Raw genomic sequence first — 22,342 nt, 5'->3', positions numbered from 1 at the left:
CACACTGCCACGGGGATGCCACACACACCTCCATGGGGGTCCTGCACACACTGCCACGGGGATGCCACACACACCTCCATGGGGGTCCTGCACACACTGCCACGGGGATGCCACACACACCTCCACGGGGGTCCCCCCTGCTCCTTCCAATCCAGCGCTCAGTGCAGGCTGCCACGAAGCCAAGGCTTTGGGCACTCCCTGTTGTAGCCGCAGATCTGTGAAGGGCTCTATCAAAGCTTGACTTGCAGAGGGCTGCTCAGCCACCGGCTGCCAGGGTCTCTTTTCAGGGTTAAGCTTCACATTACTGTGCTTTTAATACGCCCCCTGGGAGCTCTGCCTTGCGGGCACTCAGCTGCCAAGCGCAGACGCGCAGGGAGCTGGCGAGCGCGAAGGGAGCCCAGCCTGAGCGCATGAACTCTGCTGGAGTGAGGAGGAGATGAAGCGAAACTCTGGTGGGTTTTTCCTGTTAAAATTCAAGTTGTCTTTAACATTCTTGGCAAAAAAACCCTATAAATAGGTGTGGAAGAGCAAGGCTGAGGAGCACGAAACAAAAGCTCATGGGGAGGGCTTCGCTGGCGCTGCTACGGCGCAAAGTGCCTTCGGCGGAGCAAGAGCTGTGCTGTATCTGAGCGCTTGCAACGAAACCCATCCCCGCGTTTCCCACCGCACAGCTCACTCCTGTGGAATGCAGCGACATTGCTAAACCTTCCTTGTGAGGCTGAGCTCGGCAGAAACGAACTGAGTCAGTGCTGAGCGCTGCTTGGAGAAACACACAGCGTCTGAGGCCACCGGGGACACGGCAGCAGCCACGGGAGGGGAGGGGGTCTGGAAGGCGGCAGCTGAGCTGGCAAGCTTGGATCCCCAGCCTAAATAAAGACCCTATAGCATTCCTGGCACAGCTCTGAGCAGATCATTCCAAAACTGTTCATGGGAACAGCTGGGATGTCCTCCCTACAGGATGCACGACCGAGCCTAGGCGCTGGGAACCCCACTTTGGTGTGCCCTTTGGCAACACCGTGGGTGTGCTGTGCCAGCTGGAGGGGCTCCGTATGAAGGCCACAGCCTGAAATAGGCTTGGTGGTCAGGCTGGGCAGGTTTGAGATGCAAAAGCCATCTTGGACAACAAGAACAAGGGGCCACAGCTTCAAGTTGTGCCAGGGCAGGTCTAGGCTGGATGTTAGGAGGAAGTTGTTGTCAGAGAGAGTGATTGGCATTGGAATGGGCTGCCCAGGGAGGTGGTGGAGTGGCTGTGCCTGGATGTGAAACTAAGCCTGGCTGGGGCACTTAGTGCCATGGTCTGGTTGGTTGGGCAGGGCTGGGTGCTAGGTTGGGCTGTCTGAGCTTGGAGCTCTCTTCCAGCCTGCTTGACTCTATGACAGAGAGAAAAGGTGGACATGCTCTTACAGTTACCCAGTAGAACACTTGACAGTAGGATTGCTTGCTCTTTGAAGTGACAAAATTCATACCAAAAGGGAAGTTGTTGCTTTTAACTGAGCTTGAATTTTTGTGCAATGTCTCTGCAGTAAGGGGAAAAAAAACCCATCAACAAAAAAAAGCCACCCCACAACTCTTGTGTTTAAAAGATTAGCTCCAAAACTCCATTGTTTGTGTTGAATTTCTGCTGTACTCCTGGAAGATGCTACTAAAAACAGCCTCGGAGGCAAAAAATAGGCAAGGGAAATAAATGCATTTGAGCAATGAGGACACATAAGGAATGAGTTATTGTTATGAGAGCAGGGGGTTGGGGAATGTAGCCTTTTCCACATGCACTGAGGCTTCTGTCTCTCTTTTTTGTCACTTCTTCCCAATTTGGAGAGGCTCTGCCTCGGAGCACTTGCTCAGGAAAGTGGGAGTGTGAAGGTGGGGGGCTGTGTGAGAGCTGCAGCTTGCCGAGCATATGGTGGCACACATGTCCCTACCAGCAAACCCTCACTTACCCAATACATCAGCAGCCCTCATGCTCCTCTTTAGGAAGAAGGCAGAAATAAGTGCACTGCCTGTAACAGAAATAAAAAGGCTTTTAGTATGTATTTGTTAGCATATCAAGTGCTATAGCCAAAAAGCTGCTCCAGGCCAAGTTTAAAGATATCTGCTGTTGCACCACACCGTGATACAAGCAGCCAGAAGCCCACTCCAGCAGCCAAACAACCCTCAGTAAGCCTTTAAACACAGCCAGTAGGCTCTTGTGTGGCTGGGGACAGGCAGTGCCCATCCCATGTCCCATGCAGATGCTGCTTCAGCTGCTCTGATTCAGTTGCGAGTGGAAGTGTCAGGAGGAGCTAGGAAATGATCATCAGCCTCACTGCTTCACTCCTCCTTCTGCCACCAGCACACTGCATGGACTTGCTCAAGGTACATTGTTCCATAGAGGGATAAAATGCTGCCTCTCAAGAATTAAATGCAGTAGAGGCTTATAAGTAAAGTAGCAGCAGCACAACAGAGAGGAAGAAAGGCATTGCAAAAGCAGAGTATTTGGATGGACCAAGAGTGGCTGTGATGCCTCCTGATGAGCAGGTGGAAGAATCAGGCTCTCTACCATCCATCTGTGATTCTGATTCATCCAGGAGCTCTGGACATGTTCTTGCAGAGTGACTTGTTATGATGAAGGAAAAAAAATGGGAGTGAGCCCTGGAAATGACCTCCTGTTCCCTGGGTGACTCTTCCCCTTGCTCAGTTCTTGCACCTCCCCAGCCCTGCCGCTCTGGGATGGGCACAGTGGTGGTCTGGGCAGGCTTTACGGTAAGCAGCTCAGTGTGGGCATGTGCCAGAGAAGGAAGAAGGGAACTGGGCTGCTTCATCTTAAGATGGATGAGAGTGCTGGGCCACTTAGGAGAGATGGTTCTGCTGCAGCACACCACACCAGAGCATCTATCTCTAAGGAGAAGCAAAAGAGGCTGAATAAGGCCTGTGTAAAAAAACTGGGGAAAAGCCTTTGGCAGAGGTGTGTCAGTATCACAGAATCATAGAATCAAGCAGGTTGGAAGAGACCTCCAAGCTCATCCAGCCCAACCTAGCACCCAGCCCTGGCCAACCAACCAGACCATGGCACTAAGTGCCCCAGCCAGGCTTGGCCTCAACACCTCCAGCCACGGCCACTCCACCACCTCCCTGGGCAGCCCATTCCAATGCCAATCACTCTCTCTGCCAACAACTTCCTCCTAACATCCAGCCTAGACCTGCCCTGGCACAGCTCCAGGCTGTGTCCCCTTCTGCTGTTGCTGGGTGCCTGGCAGCAGAGCCCAACCCCACCTGGCTACAGCCTCCCTGCAGGCAGCTGCAGGCAGCAATGAGCTCTGCCCTGAGCCTCCTCTGCTGCAGGCTGCACACCCCCAGCTCCCTCAGCCTCTTCTCACAGAGTTTTAGAGTCATTCAGAAACCTCAGAGAAAGACTCTGCCCAGGAAGGGCCACCCCGAGGCTAAACCACGGGATGCTGTTGCCAGAGCTCTGCTGCTCCTGCATACAGCTTGAAATCCTTGGCTCATTCTTGAGATAAACCTGCAGCCTTTCCTTTTTTCTTCTTCTGCAGCCATCTTTGCCTTACCTCTGTTGTTCTCACTGAACATCTAATTTGTTGTTAGCTCCTAGATGCACTCTGGATAGAGCTACAGAGAGGCAAGCTGAGGACTGGCACTGGAGTCTGTGAAAATCAGAGCAGAGGTCGCAAATCTGAACTGTAACAAGAGTGGTGGAGATCTCTGCAGATGCAAAGTGCAGTGGAAGAGGCTCCAGCTGAAAATGCCACCCTGGAGGTAACCTGCCTTAGTTCTCCTTACTCAATGTCTCAATGACAGCTTTGCTGGAGAGCCACCTCCAGTATCCAGGCAACACCACAGCAGAGCTACCTGGGTGTAGAGAAGAGAGAGAACAAAAGCCAGGGGAGCAGCAAGCAGCACTGATCCAACAGTGCAGGAATTAATTACTGCTCTGTCCCTGTGCTGTCATCACTCTCCCAAACCCCACCTCAGCCAACCTACCTTGACAGCCACTTGTCACAGCAAAGACCTGCTGTGACAGATCTGCTGGAGAGCAGCCCTGTGCAGAGGGACCTGGCAGTGCTGGGGGAGAACATCCATGGCACAGCCATGTGCCCTGGGGGCCAAGAGGCCAGTGGGGTCCTGGGGGGCATTAAGCAGAGTGTGCCCAGCAGGTCAAGGGAGGTTCTCCTCCCTGCTCTGCTCTGCCCTGGTGAGACCTCATCTTGAGTACTGCCTTCAGTTTTGTTCTCCCCAGTTTAGGAGGGACAGGGATCTGCTGGAGAGTCCAGCAGAGAGCTACAAGGATGATGAGGGGACTGGAGCACTGCCTGGTGAGGAGAGGCTGAGGGTCCTGGGGCTGCTTAGTCTGGAGAAGACTGAGAGGGGATTGAATCAATGTCTATAACTGAGGGCTGGGGGTCAGGAGGGGGGGACAGGCTCTGCTCACTGCTCCCTGGGATAGGACAAGGAGCAATGGATGGAAGCTGCAGCACAGGAGGTTCCAGCTCAACACAAGGGGAAACTTCTTGACTGGAGAGGTCCCAGAGCCCTGGCACAGGCTGCCCAGAGAGGTTGTGGAGTCTCCTTCTGTGGAGCCTTTCCAGGCCTGTCTGGATGTGTTCCTGTGTGCCCTGAGCTAGATTGGATGGTCCTGCTCTGGCAGGGGGGTTGGACTGGATGAGCTTATTCCAACTCCTGACATCCTGGGAGCCTGTGACCTCTTGCTTGATGTGCTGCTGCTGCCTCAGTGATTTCTTATTTTTCAGTGCCCCACTCTCTGGGCTCTCTGCATTCAGTAAATTCAACCCAGGGCTCAATTCCAGCACCGGCATCCAATCTGGGGCAAGATGAGTTATGCCCCAAATTCTACTGCCTATTTCTCTGGAGATGAAAAATGGAGTCACAGTCTCTGAGGCTGGCAGTGGGCACAGGAGGTGCTGGAATGCAGCCAGATGATGAAGCCTGTCACTCAGCCTGTCTGCTTTAATAATGCACTCCAAAGCAGCAGGCTCCTGCTGCAGAGAGATGCTGATGCACAAGAGCTCAGGAGCTTGGCAGGGTCTCTGTATAATTAATGCTCTTCATGGTGTGTGAGATGTAGACAAGCCTAAAAATAGGAGAGGGTTTAAGAATATATATTAGGGCCATCTGGGACTGGAGGAAAAACTGAAGTAGGAGGGAAGGTGAAGCACCAAGATGAGGACACAGACCCAGGAGAGACTGTGAGCACAGAACACAGGCTGGATGTTAGGAGGAAGTTCTGGCAGAGAGAGTGATTGGCACTGGAATGGGCTGCCCAGGGAGGTGGTGGAGTCACCATTGCTGGAGGTGTTGAAGCCAAGCCAGGCTGGGGCACTTAGTGCCATGGTCTGGTTGGTTGGGCAGGGCTGGGTGCTAGGTTGGACTGGCTGAGCTTGGAGGTCTCCTCAGGCACTCAAGGTGTGGCCTGAGCAGTGCTGAGCACAGGGGCAGAAGAACCTCCCTTGTGCTGCTGGCCACACTGCTCCTGAGCCAGCCCAGGATGCCACTGGCTCTGCTGTCCCTTTATGTTCAGAGCCATCTGGAAGTGCCTGCAGTTGTTGAGGATGTAACTACTGCCACCAATATCACGCTGGGATGTGCCATATCAACTCACATTTTCACCTGAGGTAGTAGCTCCTTCCTTCCTTTGAGGAACCTTTTCTACAACCCTGAGCCTCCTCTTTGGACCTGCTCCTCCCAAATGCTGCAAGAGTTTAACAGGAGAGGGTACAGTAAATTGCCTGCAGTTTCCTTCCTCCACTATCTCTTTGTTAAATTGCTCCCTGCTGCCACTGCAGCTGGGCACCCACAGGGAACAGAACTCCTCTGCCCTGGGTTCCCATGCAGAAGCAGTCACTGCAGCTGCACTTCCAAGTGTGAAAGTGAGAGCTGGAGACAGATCATCAAACGTTCTCACCTGTCAGTAGCAAGAGAATGAGCTCCAGCATGTGCAGGGCTGAGAGCTCAGCCCCAGCTATCCCAGCTGTGGACAGGGAGCAGCAGCCTGACTTCTCTTTTTTCCCCACAGCCTCCTCCTGGTATTGCCCTGCCCACTCTTTGCAGTAGCACAACAGAACCCTGGATTTTTACATGTGTGCTTCTTTATGGGAGAATCACAGAATGCTCTGGGTTGGAAGGCACCACAAGGAGCAGCCAGTTCCAACCCCCTGCCATGCCCAGGGACACCCTACCCTAGAGCAGGCTGCACACAGCCTCAGCCAGCCTGGCCTCAAACACCTCCAGCCATAGGGCCTCAGCCACCTCCCTGGGCAACCCATTCCAGCCTCTCACCACTCTCCTGCTCAACAACTTCCTCCTCACCTCCAGCCTCACTCTCCCCACCTCCAGCTTTGCTCCATTCCCCCCAGTCCTGTCAATCTCTGATAGCCTCAAAAGTCCCTCCCCAGCTTTTTTGTATCCCCCTTCAGATGCTGGAAGGCCACAAGAAGGTCACCTGGGAGCCTCCTCTGCTCCAGCCTGCACAGCCCCAACTCTTTCAGTCTGTGCTCACAGCAGAGCTGCTGCAGCCTCTGAGCATCCTCCTGGCCCTGCTCTGGACACTCTCCAGCATCTCCACAGCCCTCTTGTCCCAGGGGCTCCAGAGCTGGATGCAGCACTCCAGGTGGGGTCTCAGCAGAGCACAGCAGAGGGGCAGAATCACCTCCCTGGTCCTGCTGGCCACACTGCTGCTGCTGCAGCCCAGGCTCTGCTTGGCTCTCTGGGCTGCAAGTGCACACTGCATTGCAACTTGCAGCTGGCTGAGTCTAAGCTGGGTGACTTCAGAGGAGTGGGGCACAGGTAACTGCCAGACCGTCACAGCATCCGCGGCTCCCTCTAGCCGCAAACAAGCGCCCAGCGAGGAGCCAAGCAGGACGCAGCAAAGCAGCTCACCTACGGCAGCCACGCATGCCACCGGCGCGACGAGGGCGATGGGGGCAAGTCCATAGGCTGAGAAACTGCCAGCTTCTCCCAGGCCCAGGAGGGCAGCTCCACACCACCACAGCCTGCTCCTGTAGTAGGGCTTCGGCTCTGCCCGGCGAGCCAGGCGGAGATGAGCGAGCTTCTGGAACGTCAATGGTTAGGAAGAGAGAGGAAAAGGGAGACTCCTGCTGCCGCCTTGGGGCGGACACAAGTGCACAGGGACACAGGGTGGGCTGGCACCGACCTCCCGGGCTCACCCAGTCCAGCCTGCTCTGCAGTCAGCAGGGGCATCCTCAACGAGATCACAGCATCGCTTTAGATGTTGGAAGGCACCTCCAGAGATCATTGAGTCCAAGCTCTCTGCCGAGGCAGGAAGCCTGGCTGGGGACTTAGTGCCATGGGCTGGTTGACTGGACAGGGCTGGGTGCTAGGGTGGGCTGGATGAGCTTGGAGCTCTCTTCCAACCTGGCTGATTCTATGATTGGACTCAGTGTTCTTGGAGGTCTTTCCCAACCAGAACAACTCCGTGCATCCATGCCCAGTCAGACCACAAGCAGGTCACAGCTGGTATTTCTGTATGGTACATTGTAAGGAGGGGAGCTGTGAATTTATACCCTGCCCCCATTTGAGAATCACAGCACAGAACAGGTTCAGAGCTACCAACACTGCCAACAACTACAGCAGGGCACTGTTGAACCACAGTTAGAGAGAGGGCAGGTTTATGACAGGCAGGAAAATTTGTGTTCCCAATGTCACCACCAAAACAAACTGCAACATAAGTTACAGCACAAACTGGACCATTCCGTACCTGGATGCTCAGAGAGGCACTGATCAGAACGTTGGAAGCAGCAGCAAGGAGAACTCCCAGGAGCTGAGTCTGTAAGGTGACAAAACAAAGCAACACAAACCCACTGATCATTTTAAGAAGAGCAGTGTAATGGTTTCTGAGGGCACATCAGAACCCAAACAGCAGCAATTTAGTGCACTTTCAGATCCTGCACTCACTGCAGCTCCTCAGTGCAGGCCCTGCCAGGCTGCACTCAGCAAAATGAGAAATCAGCATCTCTGCACAGTTAGCTAGGACTGAGCTGATAAACATCTGGGAATGGAAAGTGCACCCCAGTGCAGCAGGTGGTTGTTTTGTCCTTCAGCATGACACCTTCAGTCTCACACAGCCCAGCAGGCAGCTGTGTGCTGGGCTGCAGCCAGAGCAGTGTGGGCAGCAGGGAAGAGAGGGGATTCTGCCTCTTGGTTCTGCTCTGACCTCACCTCTCATCCTGCCTCCAGCTCTGGTATCCCCAGCAGGAGGAGGACACAGAGCTTCTGGAGTGAGGCCAGAGGAGGCCACAAAGATGCTCCAAGGGCTGGAGCAGCTCTGCTGTGAGCACAGGCTGAGGGAGCTGGGGGTGTGCAGCCTGCAGTGGAGAAGGCTCCAAGGGGACCTCAGAGCTGCTGCCAGTGCCTGAAGGCATCCTGCAGGAAGGCTGCAGAGGGACTGCTCCTGAGGCTGTCTGCAGACAGGCCAAGGGGGAATGGTTTGGAGCTGAGGCAGAGCAGGGTTAGAGTGGAGCTGAGGAAGAAGTTGTTGAGTGTGAGGGTGGTGAGAGTCTGGCCCAGGCTGCCCAGGGAGGCTGTGGCTGCCTCCTTGGTGGGGGTGCTGCAGGCCAGGCTGGATGAGGCCTTGAGCAGCTGAGTCTAGCTGAGAGGTGTCCCTGGGCATGGCAGGGCTTCAGAGGAGATGATCTTTCAGGTCCCTTCCAACCTCAACCCTTCTCTGAATCCCTGAAGCAGAGGCTGAAATGGGGTCCTCAGCCATGAGCAGGGTGGGGAAGCCCTGGAGGTGCATAGGGACAGGCAGGGTCGTGGTTGCCTCCAGGGTCCTGACAAACACCTGCAGATGTGCCCCTTCTGCCTAACTTAGGCCAGCTCCCGTGTCTGCCCGGGAGGAGGAGCAGAGTGTCTGCACGACCAAGGCAACTTCAGTGGCAGCCTGGGTTCCAAGCTCCCCTTCAGCGCTCAGGTCGTGTTACTGCAGTGCTCACACTGGAGCACTGCTGCTGTTGTACACACTGCACTGACAGCTGTTAATGTGCTGGGCTTAACATGCTGGCATCAGCAAGCTCCCCGGCCCGGGGCTGGGCAGACCCCTGCGGGTGCAAGCAGAGCAGAATGCCCGTAGGAGGTCAAGTCCCAGGCGGACCCGTTCAGGGAGATGAACAATGCAGTAACAGCTCCAGCACGGCACAAGTGGCTTGGACAGGGTCACAGCCAGACGTGGCAACGCTAAGGCAAACAACAGGGCAGAGAGATGCAGCAAAGAGGAAAGGCAGATTGAAGACTTCGGCAAACAAAGGGCACCTTAAGCCAGAAGGCAGGCTCCGATGCACAGCAGTGCTCAACGGAGGAGAGAAAAGAACAGCACACTGCGACTCAGGCTAGGAAAACTCTGCCTGCCTGCAAGGCAGCCTGCACCCAACCCCTGCCTGCCTGCCTGCGAGGCAGCCTGCACCCAACCCCTGCCTGCCTGCCTGAAAGGCAGCCTGCACCCAACCCCTGCCTGCCTGCCTGCGAGGCAGCCTGCACCCAACCCCTGCCTGCCTGCGAGGCAGCCTGCACCCAACCCCTGCCTGCCTGCCTGCGAGGCAGCCTGCACCCAACCCCTGCCTGCCTGCCTGCGAGGCAGCCTGCACCCAACCCCTGCCTGAAAGGCAGCCTGCACCCAACCCCTGCCTGCCTGCCTGCGAGGCAGCCTGCACCCAACCCCTGCCTGCCTGCCTGCGAGGCAGCCTGCACCCAACCCCTGCCTGCCTGCCTGCGAGGCAGCCTGCACCCAACCCCTGCCTGCCTGCCTGAGAGGCAGCCTGCACCCAACCCCTGCCTGCCTGCCTGAGAGGCAGCCTGCACCCAACCCCTGCCTGCCTGCCTGAGAGGCAGCCTGCACCCAACCCCTGCCTGCCTGCGAGGCAGCCTGCACCCAACCCCTGCCTGCCTGCCTGCGAGGCAGCCTGCACCCAACCCCTGCCTGCCTGCGAGGCAGCCTGCACCCAACCCCTGCCTGCCTGCCTGCGAGGCAGCCTGCACCCCACCCCTGCCTGAAAGGCAGCCTGCACCCAACCCCTGCCTGCCTGCCTGCGAGGCAGCCTGCACCCAACCCCTGCCTGCCTGCCTGCGAGGCAGCCTGCACCCAACCCCTGCCTGAAAGGCAGCCTGCACCCAACCCCTGCCTGCCTGCCTGCGAGGCAGCCTGCACCCAACCCCTGCCTGCCTGCCTGAGAGGCAGCCTGCACCCAACCCCTGCCTGCCTGCCTGAGAGGCAGCCTGCACCCAACCCCTGCCTGCCTGCCTGCAAGGCAGCCTGCACCCAACCCCTGCCTGCCTGCCTGCAAGAGAGCCTGCACCAGGAGGCAGCTCACCCTCAAACGAAACCTGTTGCTGCGCTGCCCTGGAGGCCACCACTCCTCTCCCGCCCCATCTCCAGGACCTGTGCCGTGCCTGCCATCCAGCATCCCTCGGCGGCTGGAGGGAGCCGGTGGGGAGGCAGCTTTGCCGAGTTACACAGCGACCTTCTCCGGCCGCAGTTTCCAGCTGTGACAGCATTCCCAGCCTTGCAGGCTTCCCACACAGAGCCCCGAGACACAGCTCCGTGAGGGAGTTCAGTCACAGACACAACTTTGGTGCTGCTGCAGGCAGCTCAGGACTTGAGTCTACAGCAAGAAGCCTCAAACCCTCAAAACAGTTGGCATGAAATGCAAGCCCCCTTCATCACCAAGACATCTGCCTGACTGTGCAGGCCACGTAGTTGGACCCCAGATGTCTAACTGCTGATACATCCCTCCAGTGCTCCCAAAAGCATCCTGCCCTTAGCTTTCCCAGCAAGTTAAAACCCACCACAGAAATCTGATTTCTTTCACCTCAGTGTGGTTTGGAACCAGCCACGGGAGTGACTTGCCAGCTCTGCAGTGCTTTCTAGACAAGCCCCAGGAACACAGACCATGGGCTGAGGCTGTGCATCTGCCCCCACCAAGCTTCAATCCACTGTCCCTCATCCTGGCACTCCCAGCCCTTGTCAAAGGCCCCCTCCCTGCTCTCCTGTAGCTCCCTTCAGGTACTGGAAAGTACTGCTCTAAGGTCTCCCTGGAGCCTTCTCTTCTCCAGGCTGGACAGCCCCAACTCTTCCAGCCTGTCCCCACAAGAGAGCTTCTCCAGCCTCTGCTCATCTTTGTGGTCTCCTCTGGACTCTCTCCAGCAGCTCCATGTCCCTCTTGTGTTGGGTGCACCAAAACCGGGGGCAGTGCTGCAGGAGGGGAGAGCACACAGAGAGCAACCCCTCCCTGTGCTGCTGCTCTCCTTGCTCTGGCTGCAGCCAGCATGCAGCTGACTCTGGGCTTCCAGCAACCAGCCAGTTTGGCACCAACTGACACCCCTGAGGCCTTCTCCTCCAGGCTGCTCCTCAGCCACTCCTCACCCAGCCTAGATTTGTGCTTGGGACTGCCCTGACCTAGGTACAGGACCTTGCCCTTGGCATGGTTGAACCCCGTGTGGTTGGAGTGGGCCCATAGGGGCTAATGAACTGCTCTGACTTGTGCAATGCTCTCAAGTGCCTTTGGCTGTGCTCCTCCAGGCCATACACAATCACACCCACCCACCAGAACATCAGCAAGCATTATGAGATTTTTTTTGGGGGGAGAGTTACAACCAACCCTCCCAAGCCCTAAATATCAATTTCTAATTCTCAGGAAACAGAACTGGAAAAATGAGAAGAAAATAGGAGGCTGAGCCAGAGGCAGGAGGGACTTTCACAGCCTTCCTCAGGTGAGCAGCCTGGGATGTTTTGCTGCATAGTGAAAGACCATTCCATGCTTTTAACACTGCACATAGAAACCTCTCTAATGACTGTTTAGCAGAGGCTCTACATTATTCACTCACAGCTGATAACACCTTAATGGAAGGACTTTGATCAAGCACCACCACAGAACTTCTCCATGGCAACTAAAGAAACACCACCCCAGGAAGAGCAAGGATGGGATTACAGACTTTTGCCAGCTTCCAGGTCCCTCAGCAGCAACAGAAGCAGGTCAGCACTGCCTGTCCAGCTGCTTCTACACCACAGCCAGCTGGCTCAGGGATTCTCCCTCACTGCTGCCCAGGAGCAGCCTTATCTGCCAGTGCTGCTCCTCTCCCTGCTGGCTCCCTGGACCCCTAAACTGAGAGCCAGTGAGGGGATGCAAAGCTGATGGGGACCTGGAGTGTATCATTTCATATCCTGCCAAGTAGAGAGCTGTGCTCAGGGAAGCAAGCAGGCTCAAAAGGAAGGGGGCTGAACGTCTGAGTACATCAGGCTGCAGGAGAAGGCACAGAGTGCTGCTGGAGACTGCTCCCTCTGTGTGGCCATGCAAACGTGTCCCCAGACCAAGCACAGGCAGCTCCTTCCCTCTCCTTACTGCAGTACAGATCTTGCTGGAGTCATTTCTAGTGCCACTGCAATCAGCCACACAAGCCCCTGAGAAAAGGGCAGCCATGTGCTGGTTTGGGTGTTACCCAACCCCCCAGTTCCCCTCCAAGCTCACCAGATAGATCTCAGCCAGCTGGAGGTTAAGCTTCCAGCTTGGCACACTTTACAAGCTCATGTACACACAGCACAGTACAAATATTTACTAGTTAAAGTGATACAGAAATGCAAACCCCCTCCCAGCAGCCAGCCTGGCTCAGGAGCAGTGTGGGCAGCAGGACAAGGGAGCTCATTCTGTCCCTGGGCTCAGCACTGCTCAGGCCACACCTTGAGTGCTGTGTCCAGTTCTGGGCTCCTCCATTCAAGAGAGATGTTGAGGTGCTGGAAGGTGTTGAGAGAAGGGCAGCAAGGCTGGGGAGGGGCCTGGAGCACAGCCCTGTGAGGAGAGGCTGAGGGAGCTGGGGGTGTGCAGCCTGCAGCAGAGGAGGCTCAGGGCAGAGCTCATTGCTGCCTGCAGGGAGGCTGTAGCCAGGTGGGGTTGGGCTCTGCTGCCAGGCACCCAGCAACAGAAGAAGGGGACACAGTCTCGAGCTGTGCCAGGAGAGGTCTAGGCTGGATGTTAGGAGGAAGTTGTTGGCAGAGAGAGTGATTGGCATTGGAATGGGCTGCCCAGGGAGGTGGTGGAGTGGCTGTGGCTGGAGGTGTTGAAGCCAAGCCTGGCTGAGGCACTTAGTGCCATGGTCTGGTTGCTTGGCCAGGGCTGGGTGCTAGGTTGGGCTGGAAGATCTCTTCCAACCTGCTTGATTCTATAGCAGCTCAGCTCCTGAGTGCCAGCACCCAACTGGTGGGCATGGGCTAAACATGGTCTGGAAATGAGGACACTTCCAAGCCAGTGGCACTGCAGAACAGCTTCCAACAAGAGTAACAGCTGGGGAGGAGAAAAAGAGGAAGATCTGAGTGCATTCAGAATGAGGTTAGATCCATCTGTTAACAGAATTACTTAATGTGAAATCAAGCAGTGGGCAGCCCAAAGGCTGTGCTTTGGTGCCTTGCTCTCCTTCCTGCACCTCACACACTTGGCTCTCCTCATCTCCCTGCCACGGGGAGTGTTAATCATTTACAGAGAGCTCCTGATGCAAGGAAACCACTGCAGAAGGCAGAACAGCAGCACTCATCTGAACACAAACAGGTGCTGGAGTATCAGTGGCAATTCAAAACCAGGAGCTGCCAGCTCCCTGGCATCCCCCCCACGGGTGTCTGTGGGTGCATGCACCAACACCCCTCTGGATGCTTTGAACCTGCAGAGATTTCTGGCCACAACTGGAAGGTGCAGACCTGGGGAGGACAAATGAGCTCCAAAGCAGTGATCTCGTATGCGAGCTTCTCGCAGCAGCCTGAGATGCAGGCTGGGACACTTTACCTTTGTGCTAGGAGCTGTAACCTGCTTTACAGCATTGGTAGTAGTTCAGAATGGGGCCTGACACAAGGAGCCCTGCTTTTCCCCTACAGAGTCACAGCACCATGCAGGCTGGCAAAGCCCCTCAGGATCACCAAGTCCAACCTAGAACCCTACCCTGCAAGATTCACCTTAAACCAGAGCCCTGAGCACCACATCCAAACTACCCTGAAACACAGCCAGGCTGGGTGACTCCACCACCTCCCTGGGCAGCTCACTTTTATTGCTGAGCAGGACACCTGATGGCATCCCCTGGGTCAGCTGGGGTCAGGTGTCCCAGCTGTGTCCCCTCCCAGCTGCCTGTGCCCCTCCAGCAAGTACACGGATGGGACAGTGTGAGAAACAAACCCCACCTGAATGCTGTGGAAGTGCTGTTCAGCAATAACCAAAACACCTCCATGTGAGCAACTCTTCTTTCACCACCATCCCAAAACATCACACCACACAGTCCAGCGGGGAGAAAATCAGTCTGGGCCCAAAGCAGGCAAGTAGTCAAGAGATGGGGCTGCAGTCTTGCTCTGGTGAAAGCCCCTGTGATTTGTTTGACTGAAGCTCCTGCAGACACTACCTTGTCCTGCTGCCTGAGTGAGCCCTGCATGCTAGCACAGGCACCGAGTGGTAGCAGTCAGGGTGCTCCAGCCACTGCAGGGAGCAAGAGACTGTCGCTGCAGGAGGGGGCAGGAAAGGCATTGGTGTATTTATTGGCTTCTAACAACAAGAACCTTGTGGCAGTTCCAAAGGAGACAAAAAATCATGTACAAGCCAACAGAACCAAGAGCCCCCCCAAACCACAACCAAGGCCCCCCCCCAAGCCACAACCAAGAGCTAAGCAGAACAAAAGGCCCCACCAAAACAAAAGGCCAAAACAGCCCCAACTAATAGCCCCCTTGAGCAAAAAGCCACCCACAAGCCAACCAAAAGTCCCCCCACAACCCAATTAAATGGCCCACCAGAACAAAACCCCCCCACCACAACCCAACCAAAAGCCCCACCAGAACCAGAATCCCCACCAGCACCCAAAAGCCCCATCAGAAAAGCCCCCCACAACCCAACCAAAAGCCCCATGAGAACCCAAACAAGCCCCCCAGAGCCCAACTAACAGCCTCACCACACCCCCCAACTAACCAAAAAAGCCCAACAAAAAACAAAGGAAAGCCAAAAAACCAACCAAGAAAACAAATCAAGAACCCCAAACCACAACACACCCCAAAGCCAAGCAAAGGACAAAAGCCCTCACAAAGATGGAAGAAGAACATTTAAAGTATGATAGATTCAGAGCAGTGGAGCCTTGCTCTATTTGCTCCTGAGCTGCAGCCCCCACAAACAAAGCCAGGCTTTTACTGGGGGTTCATTAATTATCTGTGTCCAGGTTTGCTATGTACACAACCCTCGAGCTGGGCTGTTTTCCACAGCAGTCTCTTCCCAGCAGAGATATCCTGGGCTGTTGGAAAGAAAGAGAGCCTCAAATGCAATCCATATTAGCTGGCACAGTGAGTCTGTTTTGAGCAGGATGACTGCGAAGTCATCGGACACATTGGCTAAGGCTCTGGTGGGGATTGGAGCTCCCACCGAGCTGATTTAGCTCTAGGGCATTAAATGTCAGCCAGAGCAAGGCTTGCCCAGCAGAGGATCTTTGCTCCTATGTCCCTGATTCAGTTCAGCCAGCAGGAAGAAGCCATGTGCAAAGCCCAGCACTTGCTTTGCCCTGAGTCATTGCTTCCACACGTGGAGGGATTCCCTCCAAACCCTGCACTCATGATTGTAGAGTCATAGAATGAGAGGCTCTGCAGCAGGATCCAAAGGGGAACACAGCCAGGCAGCCAGCAGGGCCTCAGCCAAGAGTCAGGCTCACAGAGAACATCCAGGTAGAGGAGACCTCAAAGCTCATCCAGTCCAACCCTTGAGCCAGCACTGAAGGGGCAACACCAAACAACAGCCTTAAGTGCCAGCTCTACACAGTGCTTGAACACCTTCAGGGATGGTGACTCCAGCACTGCCCTGGGCAGACCATTCCAGTGCTTGAGAGCCCTTCCAGTGAGGGAATATCTCCTGAGATCCAGCCTGAACCTCTCCTGCTGCAGCTTGGAACCATTTCCTCTGGGCCTGTTTCTTGCCACCAAGGAGCAGAGGCTGCCCCCTCCTTGCTCCATCCTCCCTTCAGGGAGCAATGAGGTCTCCCTCAGCCTCCTCTTCTCCAGCCTGCACACCCCCAGCTCCCTCAGCCCCTCCTCATAGCCCAGCCACTCCAGGCCCTTCTCTGGACAGGCTCCAGAGCCTCAACATCCCTCTTGTCCACCCAGTCATCCTGTGCATTCCCTCTACCAAAGTTCCAAAAGGTCTCTTCAGGTCCTCACTAAGGGCAGAGGGTTCACACCAGGGAGCTTCTAGCCTAGGTGAGATTACTCAGCCATGGAGAAGGATGGAGTTAGACTGGTGTGCCTGCAACCCCAGCACTACACAGCTGCTGGGTTTGGCTATTTACTTTCCAGCACACTCTGCAAATACCACTGCCAAGGGTCTTAGCATCCCTGCTCTGGCTCTGGTCTCCATTTGCACATCCAGCAGGCTGCCTTCTGGAGCTGCTGGCAGCACATTTCAAAGTCCACATTACTCACAGAATGGAAAGCACATCTCCCAGCTGCTCACATCAGCACATGCCACTCTCCTGGGACAGCTGATGGTGACACCACAGACACCAGCACAGCAGCCTGGACACGTCAGCAACCCCCGGAGCGGAACAACTGCAGCCTCTGCTGCTTGGTCAGCCAGGGCCAAGTGCTCAGTCTGCTCTTTGCTCAGCTTTCTAGAGCCTTGCATTCTGAGGTTGGTCAAAATTCTGCTTGCATCATTTGGAGCCTCTGGATGTCTTCAAACAGGGGTTTGTCAGATCCAGCAGACTGTTGGAGATGGACAGGGATGTGACTCAGAATCAAGCAGGCTGGAAGAGACCTCCAAGCTCAGCCAGTCCAACCTATCCCCCAGCCCTATCCAGTCAACCCAACCATGGCACTAAGTGCCTCATATAGTCTTTTCTTGAACACCTCCAGGGATGGTGACTCCACCACCTCCCTGGGCAGCCCATTCCAATGCCAATCACTCTCTCTGACAACAACTTCCTCCTAACAGCCAGCCTAGACCTGCCCTGGCACAGCTCCAGACTGTGTCCCCTTGTTCTGTTGCTGGGTGCCTGGCAGCAGAGCCCAACCCCACCTGGCTACAGCCTCCCTGCAGGCAGCTGCAGGCAGCAATGAGCTCTGCCCTGAGCCTCCTCTGCTGCAGGTGTGCAGCTCCTGGGTGTGGCTGTGAGACACCAAAACCAACACAGCAGCCATGGCCAAAGTAAACTCTGTTATTTTCAGAGCAGTATGAAAGTTGGGAGCAGGAAGGGCAAGGTGCTGTACTTAACCCTGACACCTCCAAAGCAGGGCAGGGAATCGAACTTGTCCCATGTCTGGTCTTGGGTACTCAGTGGTGAGGAAGGGAAAAGGAGAACTCAGCCTGTCCTGCTGGCTCCAGACTCTGCCTGGTCCTGCTGGCTCCAGACTCTGCCTGGTCCTGCTGGCTCCAGACTCTGCCTGGTCCTGCTGGCTCCAGACTCTGCCTGGTCCTGCTGGCTCCAGACTCTGCCTGGTCCTGCTGCTCTGGATCCCTGTGCTGAAGAGCAGTGCCTATGGCTCACGTTAGTGGCTAAGCTGGATGCAAGGCAGAACCTGTGCTGTGCTCTTTCCATCAATCACCATTCTGGGAGCAGTCCAAAGCCCATTTCTGCACTAGCAGGTTGTGCAGTACCTCTGCACCATTTGTTTTCTGCCCCCACTTCCTGACAAGTGGCAGGAATCCTCATTTATATATTAGTGACACAATCACAGAGCTGTCAGGGCTGGAGGAGACCTCAAAGGCCACCCAGTTCCAACTCCCCTGCCATGGCCAGAGACACCTCACAGGAGATCAGGTTACTCAGAGCTCCATCCATCCTGGCCTTAAATACTTCCAAGGATGAGGCTTCCACCACCTCCCTGGGCAACCTGTTCCTGTGTCTCACCACCCTCAGCACAAAGAGCTTTCTCCTAATATCCAATCTCAATCCACCCACTTGCAGGTTTGATTCATCCCCCCAGCCCTGTCACTACCTGACACCCTAGAAAGTCCCTCACCAGCTTTCTTGTAGGGCCCCTTAAAACACTGGAAGGCCACAAGGTGGTCTCTTTGGAGCCCTACAGTACACTGAACTGGGGAGTTCAATCACTATTTTGAGACAGGCACATGCAAAAACCCCATTAGAAACCTTCCTCTCTTTATTAATTTAGCATCTCCCCCACCCTGTTTTCTAGAGCAGACTTCCCAGGAATCCTCTTCCATGTCTGTATTTTGTTCTCACTTTTCTAAAACAGGTACAAAAGTGGTAGGAACTCACTGGCATTGCATAGAGCCAGGCAGTTTGGGAGAGAGCTCCAAAATCATGCAGCCCAGCCTAGCACCCAGCCCTGCCCAACCAACCAGACCATGGCACTAAGTGACCCAGCCAGGCTTGGCTTCAACACCTCCAGCCACAGCCACTCCACCACCTCCCTGGGCTGCCCATTCCAATGCCAATCACCCTCTCTGCCAACAACTTCCTCCTAACATCCAGCCCAGACCTGCCCTGGCACAACTTGAGGCTGTGTCCCCTTCTGTTGCTGGGTGCCTGGCAGCAGAGCCCAACCCCACCTGGCTACAGCCTCCCTGCAGGCAGCTGCAGGCAGCAATGAGCTCTGCCCTGAGCCTCCTCTGCTGCAGCCTGCACACCCCCAGCTCCCTCAGCCTCTCCTCACAGGGCTCTGCTCCAGGCCCCTCCCCAGCCTTGCTGCCCTTCTCCAAACACCTTCCAGCACCTCAACATCTCTCTGCAATTCAGGAGCCCAGAACTGGACACAGCACTCCAGGGCTGGCCTGAGCAGTGCTGAGCACAGGGGTGGGCAGAAGAACCTCCCTTGTCCTGCTGCCCACACTGCTCCTCAGCCAGCCCAGGATGCCATTGGCTCTGCTGCCCACCTGGGCACTGCTGCCTCATCTTCAGCTCCTCTCTCCCAGCACCCCCAGCTCCCTCTCTGCCTGGCTGCTCTCAGCCACTCTGGCCCCAGCCTGGAGTGCTGCTTGGGGTTGTTGTGGCCAAAGTGTAGAACCCTGCACTTGTTCCATCTCATCCCCTTGGCCTCTGCCCACCCATCCAGCCTGTCAGTGTCTCCCTGCAGGGCTCTCCTGCCCTCCAACTCCTGCTCCTAACTTGGTCTCATCTTGCTGAGACTCAATGGCACTAAACATCCCACCCTTAGTAAGGTGGAACAGGTTGAAACACTTAAGACTTTCTCCTTGAAGAGAATGAGCTTAAAAGCCTTAATTGTGGCACTTCCCATGGAATACAAACCTCACATCTACGATGGAAGGCAGCAAAAGACCCCACAGGGATGTGTTTAATCCATGGTATTTCTCATCCCACCTGAGGGCAGCAGCAGTGCCTGCTGTTGAGACCACACAGAGCAGTTTTGCTGGCTGCACAGACTGCCACCTGCATCTGTGAGCCATGGCAAGCTGTGATATATTGTCACAGGACAAGAGGCCACAGATCCATCTGAAGGAGCTGTCAGCGTTTGAAACCTCAAATCCAGAGCCCTAATGATTTATTGCCACAAGCCACAAAGCAAAACAGCCTCTTGTGGTGAGTGCTTGGGCAGCCAGTAATAACTCTGAGCTCCTTAAGAGAAAGGAGCAGGAGTTAAATGAATTTCCATCTCCAGCTCAGCTCCTGCACTTGAGCAGCCCCACGCAGGGCTACAGAGCCACAGGAAATACTGAGCTATGGGAGTGCAGCATCCAAGCTACCCACTCGGATACAGGCAGCCCAGGATCAACAGTGGAGATAATGAACCATCAAACAGTCCTGCAAAGTACTTTTGCCCACAAACAGCTCTGTTGGGAGCTAATGGAGAAGTGCTGAGGGAGCTAAACAAGCATGACACTGAGGCAATTGCAAACACTTTCTGTGGAGTGAACAAAGTCCACATGTGGTAGCTTCTTACACTCACTACCCAAAATTACAGGAGCTGGTCAGGAAATGCTCCAGGTAACAGCAGATTTCATCTGGTCGTAGTGCACCATTAAACACTCCTGTGCCACACACATCACAGCAGCCACAGAACGTCAGGGCTTGGCAGGGACCTCCAGAGATCAGCCAGCCCAAGCCTCCTGCCAGGGCAGGGCAGGGCATGCAGGAACACATCCAGGAGAGTCTGGAAAGGCTCCAGGGAAGGAGACTCCACAGCCTCTCTGGGCAGCCTGCTCCAGGGCTCTCACACCCTCACAGCAACAAAGTTCCCACTCCTGTACCCCTGGCACCTGCTCTGCCCCAGCTTGTCCCCAGTGCCCCTTGTGCTGTCACTGCACAGCCCTGAGCAGAGCCTGGCTGCGTCCTCCCGACACTGCCCTGCACAGCTTTAGCACACACTGAGGGCAGCCCTCAGGCTGCTCTGCTGCCAGCTGCCAGCCCCAGCTGCCTCAGCCTGGCCTCACAGGAGATGTTCTCTGCCTGCAGCAGCCTTGGGGCTCTGGGCTGGGTGCTCTTGAGCAGTTCCCTGAGCTCCTTCTTGAGCTGAGGGGCCCAGGACTAGACACAAAATTCCAGACATGGCCTCAGCAGGGCAGAGCAGAGAGGAAAAAGAACTTTTCTCAACTTACCCCCCAGCCCTTCTGATGTACTCCAGGAAGCTCTTGGCCTTCTTGGGCACACTGCTGGCTCACAGGCATCCTTCTGTCCACCAGCACACTCCCAGATCCCTTTCCCCTTTGCTGCTCTCCAACAGGACAGTCCCCAGCCCATCCTGGTCTGTGCCCCATGACACAAAACACCACAAAATGCAGAGCTGGCACAAGAAAGGCTGTGCTGAACATTCCCTTGAGCAGCACCCACCAAGCTATATCCACACTGGTGCAAGGAGAAGTCCTATCTCCACCCCCTTTTTATCCCACCACCACCTGTCTACCCTCAGGCCAACAGCTAGCACCAATTAGCCTGATGAGGGAACCTCCTGCCCCCCTCAGAAAAAAACCCCAACCCAACCCACACATCTTAACCCCACCCCAAAGCCAGGTGCTGCCATCACAAACAGAGCCTGTACCGCAGAGACCTGGACACAAGCCCCTGTATGAAGACCTGAAACTGGGCTGATGCAGGGGATCCCACCTGGGACAGCTAGGAATGGGAGGAAACCTTTCCTGGCGTTTCCAAAAGTGTAAAACGTGGCAATGGGGGCACAGAGAAGAATTTAACATGACGTGCCAGCAGGCATCCCTGTGCCAAAGGAGTTTCCTGCAGCAGCTCTGCAAGCTGACACCCACCCGTGGGCCCTAACTCCCTGTCGGCAGTAGTCCTCAGCTCCAGGCTCTTGGCTCCCATCGGAGCCCCCAGCCCTGCTCTTGGGAAGCACTGCCACCGGCCAGGAGCTGTGCTGCTCCAGGGACCCGAGCCCAGGGATGCTCCAGCTTCCCTTCCCCGGCCACCTGGGCACCCACCCAGCAGCAAACGCAGAGTGGAAAGTTCTGGAGACCTTCCCCGGGCTGTGACCTGCTGCTGGGCAGCCCACAGAGAGGAGGGCAGTTAGGTGCTCGCCCTTTTCTGCCCCAGTCAGAGTGCTGCCGTGCGTGGTCACCCGGCGGTCTGCGCCCAGGCAGCACCAGCCAAGCGCGGGCAGTGCCCTCCCACGCCTCCGGCTTGCCAAGCGAAACAAGCAGGGCGGAGGTGAAGGGCTTCGGCAAGCTGCGCTGCACGTCTATGGCTAGCAGGGGCTCCAGCTTGCCAGCTCTCGGGGGCCGCTTTTACAGCCAGCACCGCCGGTGCCAGACCCCAGGCGCGGTGCAGCACAGCGCAGCTCTGCCCAGCTCCTGCTCACAGGTCTGCTCGGAGGCGAAGCAGGGAGGGCAATGCCTGCTGAAGCGGGGGCGAGGAGGGAGCAGGTGGCAGCAGCCACGCAGGGGCTCTCTGGGGCGGTGGGGAGAGGCTGCGATGGCTTCCCCGCTGGCTGCCATTCCCGCACGGCGCTGCAGGGCAGGACTTACCTGGTGTGAGCTGTACCAGGCGCCGGAGAGGGGCCCGCTCCGGGATGCCCGCGCTGGCAGAGGGGGGATGCCCATGGCCCTGCCCTCAGGCCCCGACACTGGCCATGCCACCTACCGGGACGGCCGCCCCAGGGCCCGGACGTGGCTCTTGCTTCCTGGTGCGGGACAGGCTGCCCGGTGGGGCCGCTGCACAGGCGGGTGTAGGTGCGGCTGCTGCAGGGCACCAGGACGCCGCAGCTGGGCAGCATTGGCAGCGTGCTGGGGGGAGGGGGAACCTGACGGGAGGTTTTGCTGCTGCTTCCTGGGGTATTTAAGTGCCTTTTTCCCCCCTTTCCTTGACTTCCCCAGTGCCCCACCCTGCTCAGAAAAGGCAGCCTGGGAATTTAACTCCTTCAAACCGGGGCCTGAAGGGAATGGGCACTTACTGATCC

General features: G+C 56.2%; 1 protein-coding gene across 1 annotated transcript in view; it reads right to left on the bottom strand.

Moving 5' to 3' along the window:
- The window catches only part of NIPAL2 (NIPA like domain containing 2), a 34,403-nt gene extending 13,634 nt beyond the window's left edge, over positions 1-20,769 (bottom strand). The window contains exons 1-4 of the mRNA XM_064154036.1: positions 20,535-20,769; positions 7,727-7,795; positions 6,889-7,060; positions 1,938-1,997 (exon numbers count right to left, since the gene is read on the bottom strand). Of these exons, the coding sequence (XP_064010106.1) occupies positions 1,938-1,997; positions 6,889-7,060; positions 7,727-7,795; positions 20,535-20,747 (514 nt within the window). The 5' untranslated portion in view covers positions 20,748-20,769. The remainder of the gene's footprint in view (positions 1-1,937; positions 1,998-6,888; positions 7,061-7,726; positions 7,796-20,534) is intronic.
- Between the last annotated feature and the right edge of the window lie 1,573 nt (positions 20,770-22,342).

The sequence above is a fragment of the Pogoniulus pusillus genome, chromosome 14 (genome assembly GCF_015220805.1).
Source record: "Pogoniulus pusillus isolate bPogPus1 chromosome 14, bPogPus1.pri, whole genome shotgun sequence".
In the NCBI taxonomy this organism is placed as follows: domain Eukaryota; kingdom Metazoa; phylum Chordata; class Aves; order Piciformes; family Lybiidae; genus Pogoniulus; species Pogoniulus pusillus.
Note: the sequence above shows the minus strand (reverse complement) of the source record. Positions and strands in the feature narration are given on the sequence as shown.